This window comes from Planococcus citri, chromosome 1, assembly GCF_950023065.1.
Source record: "Planococcus citri chromosome 1, ihPlaCitr1.1, whole genome shotgun sequence".
NCBI lineage: Eukaryota > Metazoa > Arthropoda > Insecta > Hemiptera > Pseudococcidae > Planococcus > Planococcus citri.
The window spans coordinates 4,159,710-4,174,090 of record NC_088677.1 but is presented as its reverse complement, the minus strand read 5'-3'; the positions used below and the strand labels follow the sequence as shown (position 1 = coordinate 4,174,090).

General features: G+C 31.5%; 1 protein-coding gene across 3 annotated transcripts in view; it reads left to right on the top strand.

Moving 5' to 3' along the window:
- Positions 1-14,381, top strand: part of LOC135845430 (uncharacterized) — a 517,543-nt gene that overhangs the window by 246,520 nt on the left and 256,642 nt on the right. Inside the window, exons 1-2 of one of the 3 annotated variants that reach the window (XM_065363995.1) lie at positions 12,047-12,178; positions 12,310-12,387. The exons of the other annotated variants lie outside the window; for them this stretch is intronic. Coding sequence (XP_065220067.1) covers positions 12,363-12,387 — 25 coding nt within the window. The 5' untranslated portion in view covers positions 12,047-12,178; positions 12,310-12,362. Of the gene's footprint in view, positions 1-12,046; positions 12,179-12,309; positions 12,388-14,381 lie in introns of those variants that run through there. 3 annotated transcript variants of the gene reach the window in all.

The window sequence follows — 14,381 nt, the reverse complement described above, 5'->3', positions numbered from 1 at the left end:
TACTTCGTAGCGTATTGAAAATTAGTTTTTAAAGTAAATTTCAGCTTTACAACTCCAATTTGATGTAATTTGTGAGAATTTCGAGTTTCAAAAATCTGCTGGAGGCTCCAGAACTGCTCAAAACGGGTTGAAACCGTTTCCAATCGATTTGGCATGTCGAAAGTAGGGTATATCCCAAATTTCAGCTTTCCTGGTCAATTTGGTAAAATTTTGATTTTTTCCATCATAATTTTTGGGTTGAAAGAGTTTTTTGTGAATTTTTGAAGAGATTTCAGCTCAAAATCGGGTTATGATTTTTAAGGTGATCGAAAACGACGTTTTACGACTTATCAAAATTAGTTAATTTTACCCGCAACAGTAAAAACTTTTTTTCAAAATCTTTTTTTGAGCATAATTTTGGCTGATTTTTAGAAGTTATCAGAAAATTTGGGGCTCAAAATTGCATAAAAACTGCTTCGAAACAAACTACTGGATATGAATTTTCGATTCACTGACGAAATGTAACTCCAATTTGATAGATCTCGTGATCCCTTTTTCAAAAACTCGAGAATAATGAATCATTTCACCAAGTTGCAGCAGCATCGAGGAGCAATGGAGCTCGCCCAAAGTTGGGCATTATGATTAAAATATTCAAATTTTGAAATGTGCGTAGCTAGCTGCTTTTTCTACAGCTATAACCGTTATTACATCTAGGTAGTGCATAAATGAATCAACCATGTCACAGTAATGAGAATTTTTGAAACTCTCACTGCTTCAAAATAATAATTGTTTTTCAGTGTTTTCATATTTTCCAAATTACAATACATAGGTATTTCAGAATAATTTATAAGCTTGTATTGCTTCTAAATTAAGAAATTTCTAATTGTTTTTCATAGTTTGCATTGTTTTAAAATTTACAAAATTTCAAATCAATTTTCCGAATTCCCCATCGCTACAATTTCATAAAGTTTTCAATAAATTTTCAGAATTTTGCATTGCTGCTGAGTTAGGAAATTTGCAATCAATTTTTAGAATTCACATTGCCTCTAAATAGTCAAATTTTGAATAATTTTTCAGAATTCTTATCGTCTTTAAATTAAAAAATTTCAAATTCAATTTTCAAGTTCATATTGTCCACAAATTGTAAAATGTTTACTCAATTTTTGGAATTTACATTGCCTCCAATTTTTCAGAATTCTCATCTTGTTCATAAATATTACAATACTTATTTCATATAATTATCAAGTTCACATTATCTGCAACTTACAGAACTTTTAATCAATTTTTGGAATTCTCAGCGTCTCTAAATACAAATTTTCATATTATTTTTTTTAGAATTTCCATTGTCTTCAAATTTATAAATTTTCAAACCAACTTTCAGAACTTGCTTTTTATTCTAAATTAAGAATTAAATCTTATAAAATATGTTAAGAATTTGAATTGCCTCTAAATTACACGAAAAAAAATATGGGTAATTTTTACAAAAAAATTTAACTAAATACCTACTTACTGGTATTTAGCACAATTAAGTACCAGATCCCATTCAATAATTTTTACTGTAATCGTATAGTAAAAATTATCATTTTAATAAATTTTGCTATAGGTATCAATAGTAAAAATCATTTTGTTTTAATAATTTTTACTAAATCATGATAATAAAAATTACATGTTTCAATTGTACAAAAATTAGTTTAATTACTCATTTTGAAGTAATTTTTAAATTATAAGTAAAAAGTTGAAAATTATTCATGTCAAGGTAATTCTTACTGTACTTATGGCTATAGGTAGACAAAAAATTAATAAAATGAATTTTTAGTTAGCAAATGATATCATAATTCATAACTCAATTTCAGCATTATTTTTGCCCCATTTTCATGTACTACATTTATAGGTAGTAACTCCAAAGCATTTACCTATCCAATTTTCCTACGAAAAATCTGTCACCTACCTACTTACCTCACGGGGATTCGAACCTGGGTCCCTAAATTTCCTATTCCTACCTACATGCCCTATCCACTCAGCCACCTACTCACTACGAGGGTTAGGGCATTAAAATAATATATTTGTTTGGTAAACGCCCCACCAAACCACTCCCACTTGGAATTTACAGCTAACAGACGGGGGTGTAACAGGGTACAATGAAACACAGCTGGTGATGGAATAGACTGGGGGTATAGCAGGGTATGTACAATGAGCGGCAGGTGTTCTACAAGTCCCCTTTTCCCTTTTTTAGGATTTAATGCATTAAAATAATGAACTAAAATTGCAATTACTCAGCAATTACCCATCCGAATTGAATGAAAATAAATCTATACCCTCCGCCTTAATGATTCTCAAATGGTGTCCAATAGGTACAAAAAACGGTCGGATAGCTTAAGAGAACATTCATTGCAATTGAAATTTCAATTTATCAAAGCGAAACCAATAGTGTGCTACGCACACTAAAACACATTTCAACTACCTACCCGGGGAAAGGGGAGGGTTATGGAGTCAATGACCGCAATTTTTCTTCTTTCCCAACCAGAGGAACTTACAAAAAAATGTGATCAAAATCGGAGGACCTGAACCCAAACCGGAACTGATTTGACATTAAATGACTCAGCTGAAATGGGGAAAATCTGGAAAATTGGAATGATTGGGAAAATGTGTCTGCGGGGAACCAAGCAAGAAGCGTCAGAAAAAAACAAACATTCCTTTGAAAGACTCTACTATCTTAATAAAGTATTTTGTTGCGAAAAATATCAAAAGCAGTCAACTAATCGACAATTTGTTTTGTTTTTCTGTTTCAGGTGAGTTACCTATGAATTTCTTTCAATAAGAATATAAAATTAGGGATATTCAAACGCCATATTGGGTGAGTTATAAATCAAGTTTTATTTGTTTCACGTCGTAAGATTGTTTTTAGATTTTCATCTCTTAAATTATGTTTTTCTTTCCGAATTGGAAAATCCATACGATTTCTGGAGGCTCCAAAATACTTCGAATTGATCTTTAGAATCAATATTTTCCAAGTTGAAAAAATGTAACAGGCTAGTCAAATATTTTTTTTCCACCTCAATCAGATGAAATTTTGATTGATTATTTTTCATGAGCAGGAATCCGCTAAAATTCAACTAGGTAAAGTGATTCAAATCGGAGGAGGGAGGACCCAAACTAAAAACCGGTATATTTGGCGTCTGGCATGAAATGATCTACATGATGAAAACCGTGTTGACATTTTCAGATCACTCTTATATCGTCTAATAATTCTCCCATTTTGCAAAAAAAAATCCTACAAATGTCATTTTCCAAAATTCACCCAGCCAAAACATCACACCCAAATGTAACTCCAGATTACTTTACGTTCCATCGAATGGGTTAGAAATTCATTGAAACACCCTGTACCTGAGAAGCAGATTTAAAGGTACCTACTAGTAGCTGCAGTATTACGAAATGGGTAGCGTTTTATATAATAATTATCATTAATTTTTGAATACGGGCTGTTATAGCAGCGAGTATATAACGCGTAATGTACAAAGTTTATTTCCTTTTATAGTAAATTTGGCGAAGCTTTTAACCGTTTCTAAAATTTCATGCCATTAGCCCGCGCGCGACGATGATGGTGAGAAAGAGATGAGGAACGAACGCGAGATGTTTTATTGCGAATGGCGAACCGCTGTATTATTAATCTTTTTAAATTTAATTTAACCCCATCAAGTATAGGTGTATCGTCTTCAATCTGTGTAGGTGGAATTTTTACATATACTTTTTTGGAGGGGGTTTTTGCGGTATCCCTACATTACATGGTTGTTGTTGTTGTGTCGACCACCACACTGCTGCTGGCAACATCCGCAGCTGCGTTATTTCTTATAGTGTTCAGACTGTAGAGTGTAAAGGTAAGCGAAATCCGCCTTTTTAAAGCATTAAAGGATGGAATAACTAAACTTGTCGCGAAATAATTTATATTTGCACAGAGCTTTAGAAAACTGAATAACGACCGTTATAGCTTGCCGGCTATGGATAACACCTGAGCCCGTATGTGAGCTTTTCAAGGATAAAGCGTAAAACATGACCCTTACGCATCCTTTTATGCATTTCACGAATTTCCATCTGTCACGTATTCGTTATTTGGCAAACCCAAGAAATACAAGTATAACGTACGAGTTTTCCTCGTATATACGAGTATAAGTTGGACACGACCGAGATTTCGAATTTATCCAACAACGTGTTGAAATTCACGCACTTTGATTCGACGAGTCGTATAGTCGTAGATGTTTTTCAACTTGGAAAACAACAGCTAAAATTATATCGGGTTGGGAGTTTTTCATAAAAAGGTGTTTGTGACAAATAAGACCTGTTAAGGTTCAATTTTCACTGAGAATGGGTGAAGGGGGACCAGGTACTCGTTTAGCATGTAACTATGGACCATTACGCACTCGTGACTCATTAGATCATTTTTCTAAATGACAGGTTTTTTTCTGCATCTGTAAAAAGTAGGTAAATTATTAGCTGAGTAACTCTGGATTCAGTACATTTGAAAAATTTTCAATTTCGCTTCTAGTTTGTAGGTAAGTAGGTAATTATTTCATTTTCAGAACTATACCTATTATCGGCTTTGTTTTCAGTTATATCATTTTTAGATTTTAATAATTTTAGTTTAGAAAATTCCAGGTTCATTTTGTAGTTCTTGAACTTTAATTTTGGTCGTTTATTTTCATGTTTTGTCGTAAAATGGGTATTACCCTGTAATTTCACATTTTACTGATAGGACATTATTCTCTTTGGATGAGATAAATGGAGGAGGTAAAGGGAATAATATACTGGGATCCAGATAAACTTCTAGGTTCTCAGTTACTTGTATTTTGACCGTGTTTTGAGAAAGACATATGCTTTTTATGTGTTCGAATTTTTCCTATTTTTGCTATGATTTTTGATGTTATGTTTTGAAGAAGATTAAACTTTATTATGATTTGAATTGAGAATTTAATTGTGTTCGGAGTTCGTGATTTTCAATGTGCTCATTAGGCTAATAATGGAAGCCTAAGTCGCTGCACCGAGTGGGCTGGTGTAGGCATGGCTCTGCCACAACCTAAGTAGGTGAGCAAACAAACATCCCGTAAGATATACCATGATTATATGGTTTTAATGTATTTTTTGTATAGTATGATATAGTCAAATAGGACTCAACACTAGCTTTTTATTTGCTTTATAAATTGATATGGTTCCATCATGAATCGAGTTTATTTTATTTTCCTAAATTGATTGATATACAGTAAACGCTCGTTATAACACTCTTCAAGGGACCGGAGAAAAAGAGTGTTATAAGCTGAAGCGCGTTATAACCAAAAGTCTCGTTTTAACGCTGATTAGCGTTACACCGCGAATTCTCGTTTTAAAGTGAAAAAAGCGTTGTAAAGGAAGTCAAAACGATGTACATATAGGTAAACTTGTAATTAATATTTCGAATTCAAATGCATATGTGACTGTCCGCAAGAAAACTGACCATCCGTCGCAAAAAATCGAAAATGTTTTTTCACCTATCTTTGGGCCTTAAGGTAAAGTGGGGTAATTCCGATGGCAAAATTCAAAATTTTAGCAATTTCTCTTTTTTTGGATTTCCTGTACATTTTGGGGCAAAAATGATGTAACAACTTTATTCCTGCGTCCTTCAGCTACACATTGACTATATTGAAGAGTGATTTGTGTGAAGGCTTCATACATATAATTGAAAAAACATTTTGGAAGGTTGAGTTATCAGAATTACCCTAAAAATGGGGTAATTCCGATAATGAGTTTTATAAGGAAAGGAATTCTCCCAGGGTAATTCCGAGCCAGTAATGTTGAAATATACCATTTATTGCATATTTAGGTTTTTATTTCATGTAAATTGAATCATTAAAACAAAAATTAAATTTTTTTACAAATATGCATTTTTGAGGCATAATTTTTGAAAACTAGACCAACTAGAGAAAAATGCCCCGTTTTGAGGATTTTCTTTGATAATTTCAACCCCCTAAAACTATAATACATCAAAGCAGCGAAAAAAACATTGCAGGACAATTTTGCTGGGGCTATCGGAATTACCCCACAGCATGAAAAATGATCGGCATGTTTAATAATTCAATGCCACCAAACAAATAATTATAAAAGCAAAATCAAAAGAGGTACTGACACTTTAACACGTATTCATCAAATATCAGCTTCTAAACAGAATTTTTCAACAAGTTTTGAATGATAAAAACGAGTTCCAAAAGTGCACTGTTTTTTGCGGCAAAGGATTTGGGCATTCAGATTTTGAACACTGCACAGACTTGACAAAACAGAGCAGATGAACCATCTGATCATTAATGGGTGTAGGTTAGCACTAAAACTATCTACTTTCTTCATCATTTGTGCCAAAATGTGTTTTGCAACAAAGCTAGGGCTTGCTATTGGAATTACCCCATATCGGAATTACCCCACTTTACCTTAAATGGTTTAAGGAACAAAAATTCGCGAAAAAAAAATTTCAATTTTTTGCGATGGATGGTTGGTTTTATCGCGGATGGTCACATATACACACGTATCTTTGAGTGGGGTACTACCCAGAAAAGTTTTGAGCTCGGTAGTGATTCAAGGAGATGATCGGAGGTCCTCAAAGTGTAGGGTCATTTTTGGAAGAAATGTATTTTTTTTTGCCATGTTATGGTAGTTTAACTTGTGCAGTCCTTCGGTCATCCTCCCTCAAAAATTGCAATTTGAGCTAAATTTGAATTCTGGCGTTATTATTTCGATTTGATTAAAGTTAGAGATGAGTGTCAATGTTGATTCGCGAATTCACGCAAAGTTTGTGATAAGACATTTTTATACTTATTATGAATATTTTTCAACTCAAATTTTCCATTCATTATTTTTCGCATAAAAACACGTAAAAACTAGTTGTTGAATGCCTTAAATCGTCAATGAAATTTAACGATAATTGTCAAAATTGTGATAAGACATTTTTATATTGTGAATATTTTTCAATTCAAATTTTCCATTCATTATTTTTCGCATAAAAACATGTAAAAAGTAGTCGTTGAATGCCTTAAATCAACAAAATTGAAGGATAATTATTGAAATTTCAGAGCGTTAAAGCGCGATTTTTAGATGCTCAAGAGCGTTATATCGCGATTAATTTTACATTGATTTAAATGGGGATGTCAAGGGACCAGAAGAAATCAGTGTTATAACAAAATCAGCGTTATATCCGAAAGCGTTATAACGAGCTTTTACGGTATCTCAACATATGAGATTTTACTTTTTACCTATCTTTGAATTACCAACATGATTAGTTTGTCTGAGATTAATTCACATTTCTTTTGAGTTTGAATTTTTTGGATTTTGTGAACAAATTTACGTAGCCTTCTTGGCTTTGCTCTAAATTATTTTAAGGAGAAGAATTTCTTAGTTTCTTATTTGAGAATGAATATTGATATTATCAAGAAGCTTATGTGGTGTGTTAGGGTTTGTTATATTGTTAATTCCTACTTCAATAGACCCTACCTTCCTGTGTAGATATTTTCAGTTATACTATTTCATTGAATAGTTCAGTTTTTGGCCATATTTTCAGAATAATAAATCCAGCTTTCGATTTCTGATTTCATTCCGAGTTTTTATTCTCATTTTCAAATTTAAAATTTCATTTTAAGAATTTTCAGTTTTTGATTTTGTATTTGGGAATTTGGATTCTCCTTAAATTTTCGATTCTACGAATAATTTTGATATAGGGCGGAAAAGCCTCCCTACTATTAGTGATATGAATTAGAATTCCTACCATTGGGGGAGATTTAGAAATATTCCTTAGGCGGGGAATATTTGCCAATACCTAGATAGCTCAGAAGGGCGTAGAATGACTATTCTGTCCTATACATCATTTAAAAAACATACCTATGAAATAAGACTCTGCTCTATTTACAAGGTATATTTACATTTTTACACACAAAATTCATCGACATACGTAATATTCTCTAATCCTAGTAGAAAGTATGAAACGAATGAATTTAATTTGGGATGATCTCGCCATGCGTGTGTTGGCGTAGATCATAAAAATCGAAACAATAATCTAACATGAGATTTTACCCTAAACACCTGTGAAGAATAGGATATGCGAAAATAAGTAGTTTTGCTAGTATTTACACAAGAAAACAATATAAAATTAATCATCATGGACAACGACACTTTGCTCGAAATCCATGAGAAGGTTACAAATATTATACTTACGAATAAAACGAGTAAGGGAATTTCACCACTTACTGCCAACTGTTCTTGTTTTTCCATCTCTTTCAGGTGCCCAACCAATACTAGGGCGTTCGATGGAACTTAACTAAACGAGGTACATTTTAATTCTTTGCCTATCTTGGTGGTGCCCGGGTGCAGCCCAAGATATCAAAAAGGTTCACTTGTTATTGGTCGTACATATGCATGGCCAATCTCACCAATTTCTAACATGCTATTTACCATCAAGCGAGATGGAGAAAACAAAAGGACTATACCAGGATTTCCACGAATGAGGAAATTCCATGGACTAATTATATCAATGTCTCGAATACGAACCGACAACCGCGAATCATCGAAGTAAGAAACAAGACATTTTTCAGAGTGTAGAGTATGAGAACCGCGAAGTCCTACTTAACGGCGATTCGACTACATTACTCGACCAGAAGACTCCGAAATCTGAGTAAGAACGGCTAAAGTAATACTCCGCGACCAAGTTAATACTGAGGTTTTCGGCGCGAAGATCAGTATTATAAAGAGACTTGAGATGGTCAAGTCTCCACCCCTATTTAGTGGGGTACCAATTGCGTAATTGCTAAGTACACATAAGTTTAATGAATTTATGTGATTTTGTTAATTTATGCCCAAAATTCCTATCTCGGACTATAAATGTCACCAAGAATCCCTATCTCGAGCAATAACTGTCAACACGTCGCGAGCCCTTTCTTAGCGGCTCGCGAACCCTTTCTCTTCGAGAGGGTGCCGCCTTATATGCGCGAGTCTGTATTGTACTTAGCCTACTTCTTTTAGAATATATTTATCACGTTACCTACTTTACTATAAGGGATATGTTACGTCAGCACTACCTTCGGCAGTGGGGCCAATCTGCCCTCTGTCAATTTTTAATCTAATTTTCCATTTTGGAGTTTTTGCTTCATTTTCTGAATTTTTATAATTTTTTAATTTTCATATTCAAAGTTCTTGGGTTCATTTAAAATTTTTTTAATTTTGTTTTTTTATTTCATAGGTATACCTACCTACTTAGTTTTTAATCTTTTTGTATAGCTGTACCTTATTCTTGGTTTATTTTCATTTCAAGTTTCTAACTTGATTTTCAGAATTTTTGACTTTGTAAAGTCCAGTTTTTGGGCATGTTTTTAGAATTTTCAGTTCGGTTTTCGGTTTTTGATTTCATTTCAAGTTATTGATCGCGATTATTTTCTAGAATTATCAATTTTTGACTTCACATTCATAGATTTTCGGTTTTATTTTAACTTCTAGATTTTATTCATAGTTTTTTGTTTTTTTTTTTTTTTACAAATTTTCCATCTTTATCAGCTTTTGGTCTAATTTTCTGAATTTTCATATTCAATTTTTTCAGGTCCGTGTTTCGATTTCATTTATCAGAATTTTTCACCTCGTCTTTCTTGGTTTTCAGTCATTCAGTTTTTAACTGGATTTTCAGAATTTCCAATTTTGAGCAGATCGGTTTTTGATCACGCGGTTTTCAAAATTTTGAATTCAATTTTCAATTTCAAATATTTCAAACTTTTTTTCATCTCAATTCTAGTTTTTCGATTTTGCTTTCAGTTTTCAATTTCGTGATTTTTATTTTACCTAAATTTTTAGATTTCATTTCAAGTTTTTGATATAATTTTCCAACTTCACTTTTTTGCTTGATTTTCGGGAGTTTTATTTTGAATTTTATTTTCAAAGTTTTTTTTTATTCATTGTCAAAAATTTCCATTTAGGTAATTTTGTTTTTTTAACTTCAGGTTCAGTTTTTAATTTCATAAAAATTGTCTGTTTTCAGCAGTTCAATTTACGGTTTTTTGATCTCATTTCCAGTTTTATGGTTTTCTCGAGCCTGTTTTAAACATTGAATTTTACATGAAGAATTTTCAATTCTATTTTCCAAATTTTCTGTTTAATTTTTGGTTTTGAGATTTCAATGACGATTTTTTGTTTTTATTCAACATTTTCAATTCAATTTACTCACGTTGAAGAATTTTTTATTTTATTTCCAGGATTTTTGGGTTTATTTTTAGTTTCTCACTTTCTAATTTTACCTTCGGTTTTCGATTCAATTTTCAGTTTTTCATCCGATTTTCAAAATTTTTATCTTCAGTTTTCTTTATTAGTTTTTGATCTAAATTTTTCACCTTCAGTTTTTTGCCAGATTTTTAGGATTTCCATTTTTGATTTGGAATTTCATTTTGAAAGTTTATTTTTAAAAAAATACATATTATTATCGAATTTGTGTCAATTTTGTTGTTTTTACTTCATGTTCAGTTTTCAATTTCATGTTCAGTTTTCAACTTTTTTTCCAAAATTCTTTGTTTTGAGCAGTTTATTTTGAAGTTTTTGATTTTCGTTTCCTGTCTCAGATCTCAATTTTGGTTTCTCGAATTTATTTTAAATATTCAATTTCACTGCAAGATTCAATTTTATTCTCAGAATTTTAAGTTTGAATTTTCGATTTCTGATTTTATTTTAGATTTTTAATTTTACTTTCGGTTTTTCGTTTTCATTTTAAATTCTCAATTCAATTCAAGTTAGAGAACTTTTGATTTCATTTTCAGAATTTTCGAGTTTATTAATTTTAGTTTCTGATTTCATTCAGAATTTTTATCTTCAGTTTTCATTTTTTTTTCTCAGAGTTATTAATTCAATTTTCAGTTTTTGTTAACTTTTTCCCGATTTTTCGATATGAATCTTTTCACATTTTAGGATTCACAATTTCAATTTTTGATTTCATTTTTAGAATTTTCCACTTCATTTTCGAAGTTTTACATGTTACTTTCAGAACTTTCGATTTTATTATCAGAGATACTTTCACATTTTTCTGCAAAGTTGCACAATTCACTTTCCAAGTTTTCTGTTCCTCATTTCAAAGTTCTCAATTTTATTTCTCAAGTTTTCAATTTTTATTTTCATAATTTTCGATTTTGTTTTAACTTCTTCATCTAATTTTTAATATTTTTCTTTTCAGTTTCAGTTTTTGATTTCATTGAAAGAATCTACCAGCAATTTAATTTCTGGTTTTGATTCTATTTTGACCGTTTTCGATTAAGTATGCTTTCTGATTTCCATTAAGTTTTCAGAATTTTTTACGTTTTATTTTTGAAGTTTTTGGGTTCAATTTCAGGTTTTTACTTTATTTTTGAATTTTAAATTTCATCTTAGGTTTTCGATTCATTTCATTGTTTAGATTTAGAATTTCCAAGTTAATTTTTAGTTTTAAATTTCTTATTTTCAGAGGTTTTGATTTTATTTCAAGTTCAGTGTCATATTTTCATTTTTCAATTCTTTTTTTAATTTTTAGGTCAGCTTGTTTTCAGTTTTATTTTCCCAAATTTTCAATTTCATTTTCAGCTTCTGATATTGTTTCAGAGTTTTATAGTCCCATTCTCAGCTCACAAAGTTATTTTTAGACTTTTTAGTTTCGTTCAATTTTTTCGATTTCGATGTTCAGAATTTTCAATTTCATTTCCTGTTTTCTGCTTCCTCATCGTCAGTTTTCGATTTCAATTCCACAGTTTTCGGTTTTATTTTCATTTTTCAATTTGAATTTCCACAATGTACCTAGAAGGAGTATTCATGAAGCCAAGTAACCTAACAAACTTTTAACTGACGTTGGGAAGAAAATAATACGAGGAAACATTGCGGTATGTTTAAGACCATGATAAAATCGTACCCAGCCTTCTTAGCTGTACTTGATATGAAACTAAGTATATTTATCTCCTCTAATTATCGAATTCTTCTAAATAATCTCGTATTAAACTGATAATCTTGATTGATAATACGCAGTTTCCTAGTATGATTTACAGAACATTACGAACAGATACGCATTCTTATTTGTACGTTATGGCTGCTCGTAACAATGTTGAAATTGTTTTTAAAAAATAATTCTGAAAGTACTCTAGTGCTTGTATTATTTCTCGTCGTTGTGGTTATTTTAGATAATTGTCATTTGTCACCAATGGTAAGTAACTTACTACATTTTTTTAAAACATGCCACCCTCAAATATCTAGGTAAAGGCTTCTCTTCAAGAATCTATGTTTAAGGGTACTTATAGCTTATATAGCGATCATAATATCGGAAATATTTTGTAGGAGAAACTGTACAATGTACAGATTGAAAAGCAGAATTGAGGGAACTGAAAACTATGCGCCATGAATTCACTGATACGAGTAAATATAAACTTCCATAAGTCGTGATTGACGTTAATGATATTGTACATATTCTTAATTTTTTGTTGGCAATTCCCTGATGCATCGATCAGAATGAAACGTTGCCTATACCGCATGTCCATGAAAAAAAACTCGAAATTGGTAACATAATACATTTATAATATACGTAGGTATATCCCATAAGGTATATTCGATTCACCTGCCGGATTGATGGTTTGAAACCAGCAAAACTAAAAAGAAAAATACCTGTATTCAAATACTTTTTTTTTTCAATGCTGAAAAGCATGTTCATTGCATATTTTTAAAATAAGATTTACCATACCTATATCTAAAAATCAGAACAAAATTCAACGTAAAGTAGGGACTTGATGCAATAATTCACGTATCGATAATACTTATTCATCGTGCAACGCAAACAGTAAAATTTGAACTTTTGGAGATTCGAAGGATTAACAAGGTCATCTGGAAGAAAGTAAAAAGGGTATAGTTAAGGAATAGATGTAGATCAAAGAAGTACCTACGTAAACAAATTCAACAGTCACACAGTATAAATTTTTCAACCTTAGCTTATAAATCATCAAACAACTTCATGGTTCAACTTATGAAGGTACTTAATTATTTGTAGATCGTCAAAAAGCGATCATTCCTTCATAATTACAATAGCTGAATTGATATAAAACAATCATTCAACTTACTTACTCCATTTTAATACATACCTACAACCAAGAACATTTGGTGGTACATGCATCATGTATGTTCTTGATGATGGGTTATGATGCTTTTGTAAGTAGTATAAGGACTTGAATTGAAGTAATTAATTCCCTATCAGTTAGTATAAAAATTTTGGTTTTCATACTTGAAAAAATAATTGTATTACTTACTCCCAAATTTTTATTTGCCGTTGCGTTGATTACATTCCAATTTGCGGAATCAAGATCAGCACTCACCTTTCATACTCCATACACAGTTACACACTCCTTTTTTTTATATGTACCTACTTATAGGTATAGGCATAAATCGCGAAAAGTATGCGCTTGCAACACCATTTTTTTCTATTTACAATTTGAAATTACAACGGCCTTGGGCCTTAATTAATTTAGTGAACATATGCATAATTAAATAACATCTGCGTTACATCCCATTGGATGCAACAATTTAATCATAAGTCCAGCACATGCTGTCTTTGGAGTCTTCTTATGGTTGTGCTGTTGTCCAATAGCACAACAGCGCGTTGATATTTTCATGCTTTTCCAGCCTGAGTTTATATTTTCCACTGATTTTTGTGATGATTGGTTTGACTGCTTCAAAACACCATGTGTTAAGTACCTACATAAAAAGCATTCTTCAAACCCCATGCCTAAATTTGTTTCCTGTATTGGGTTCTGTTGGAACACTGTGTGACTTGAAGTGAAGTGAAGTGAAAGTTGAAACAAATATTGAAGTTCTACAAGTCACCATCAATAATTTTACAATTTTTAATCAACCAAAATACGTTAATGAAAAACGAAACGAAACAACAGAAAAATGAAATAATATACCTAATAACGATAAACAGAAAAAGTAACATAACGTAATTTTCTGTGTATCAAAATAATGAAAAAATAACCAAACTAAAAAATAATTTCATCAATTCTGAAACAAAAAAATATGAAGTGGCGAAAAAAAATTTCATGATATGACTGGTATTGATTAAACAGTACCTGAATGAAACCCTTTGAAGATAGAAATGAGCTCTATTTTAATAATATTTATTCAAATTGGAGGGGACGAAGCTCTAAAATGTTATGACATCATATTCCTGTTCAGAAGTTTTGCTTCATACCTAATGAAAACAACAACACCAATATTGTATGTACGCATCAAAGAAGATTTTACTTGTAATTATTGTAGAAAAAGTGAAACAAATGTTTGCAAAAAAACAATGAAAAAGTGCTGGAAGCACTCTGTGATACTCGAAGATAAGGGTTTCACAGTTTCGATGTTCTTTCATGATA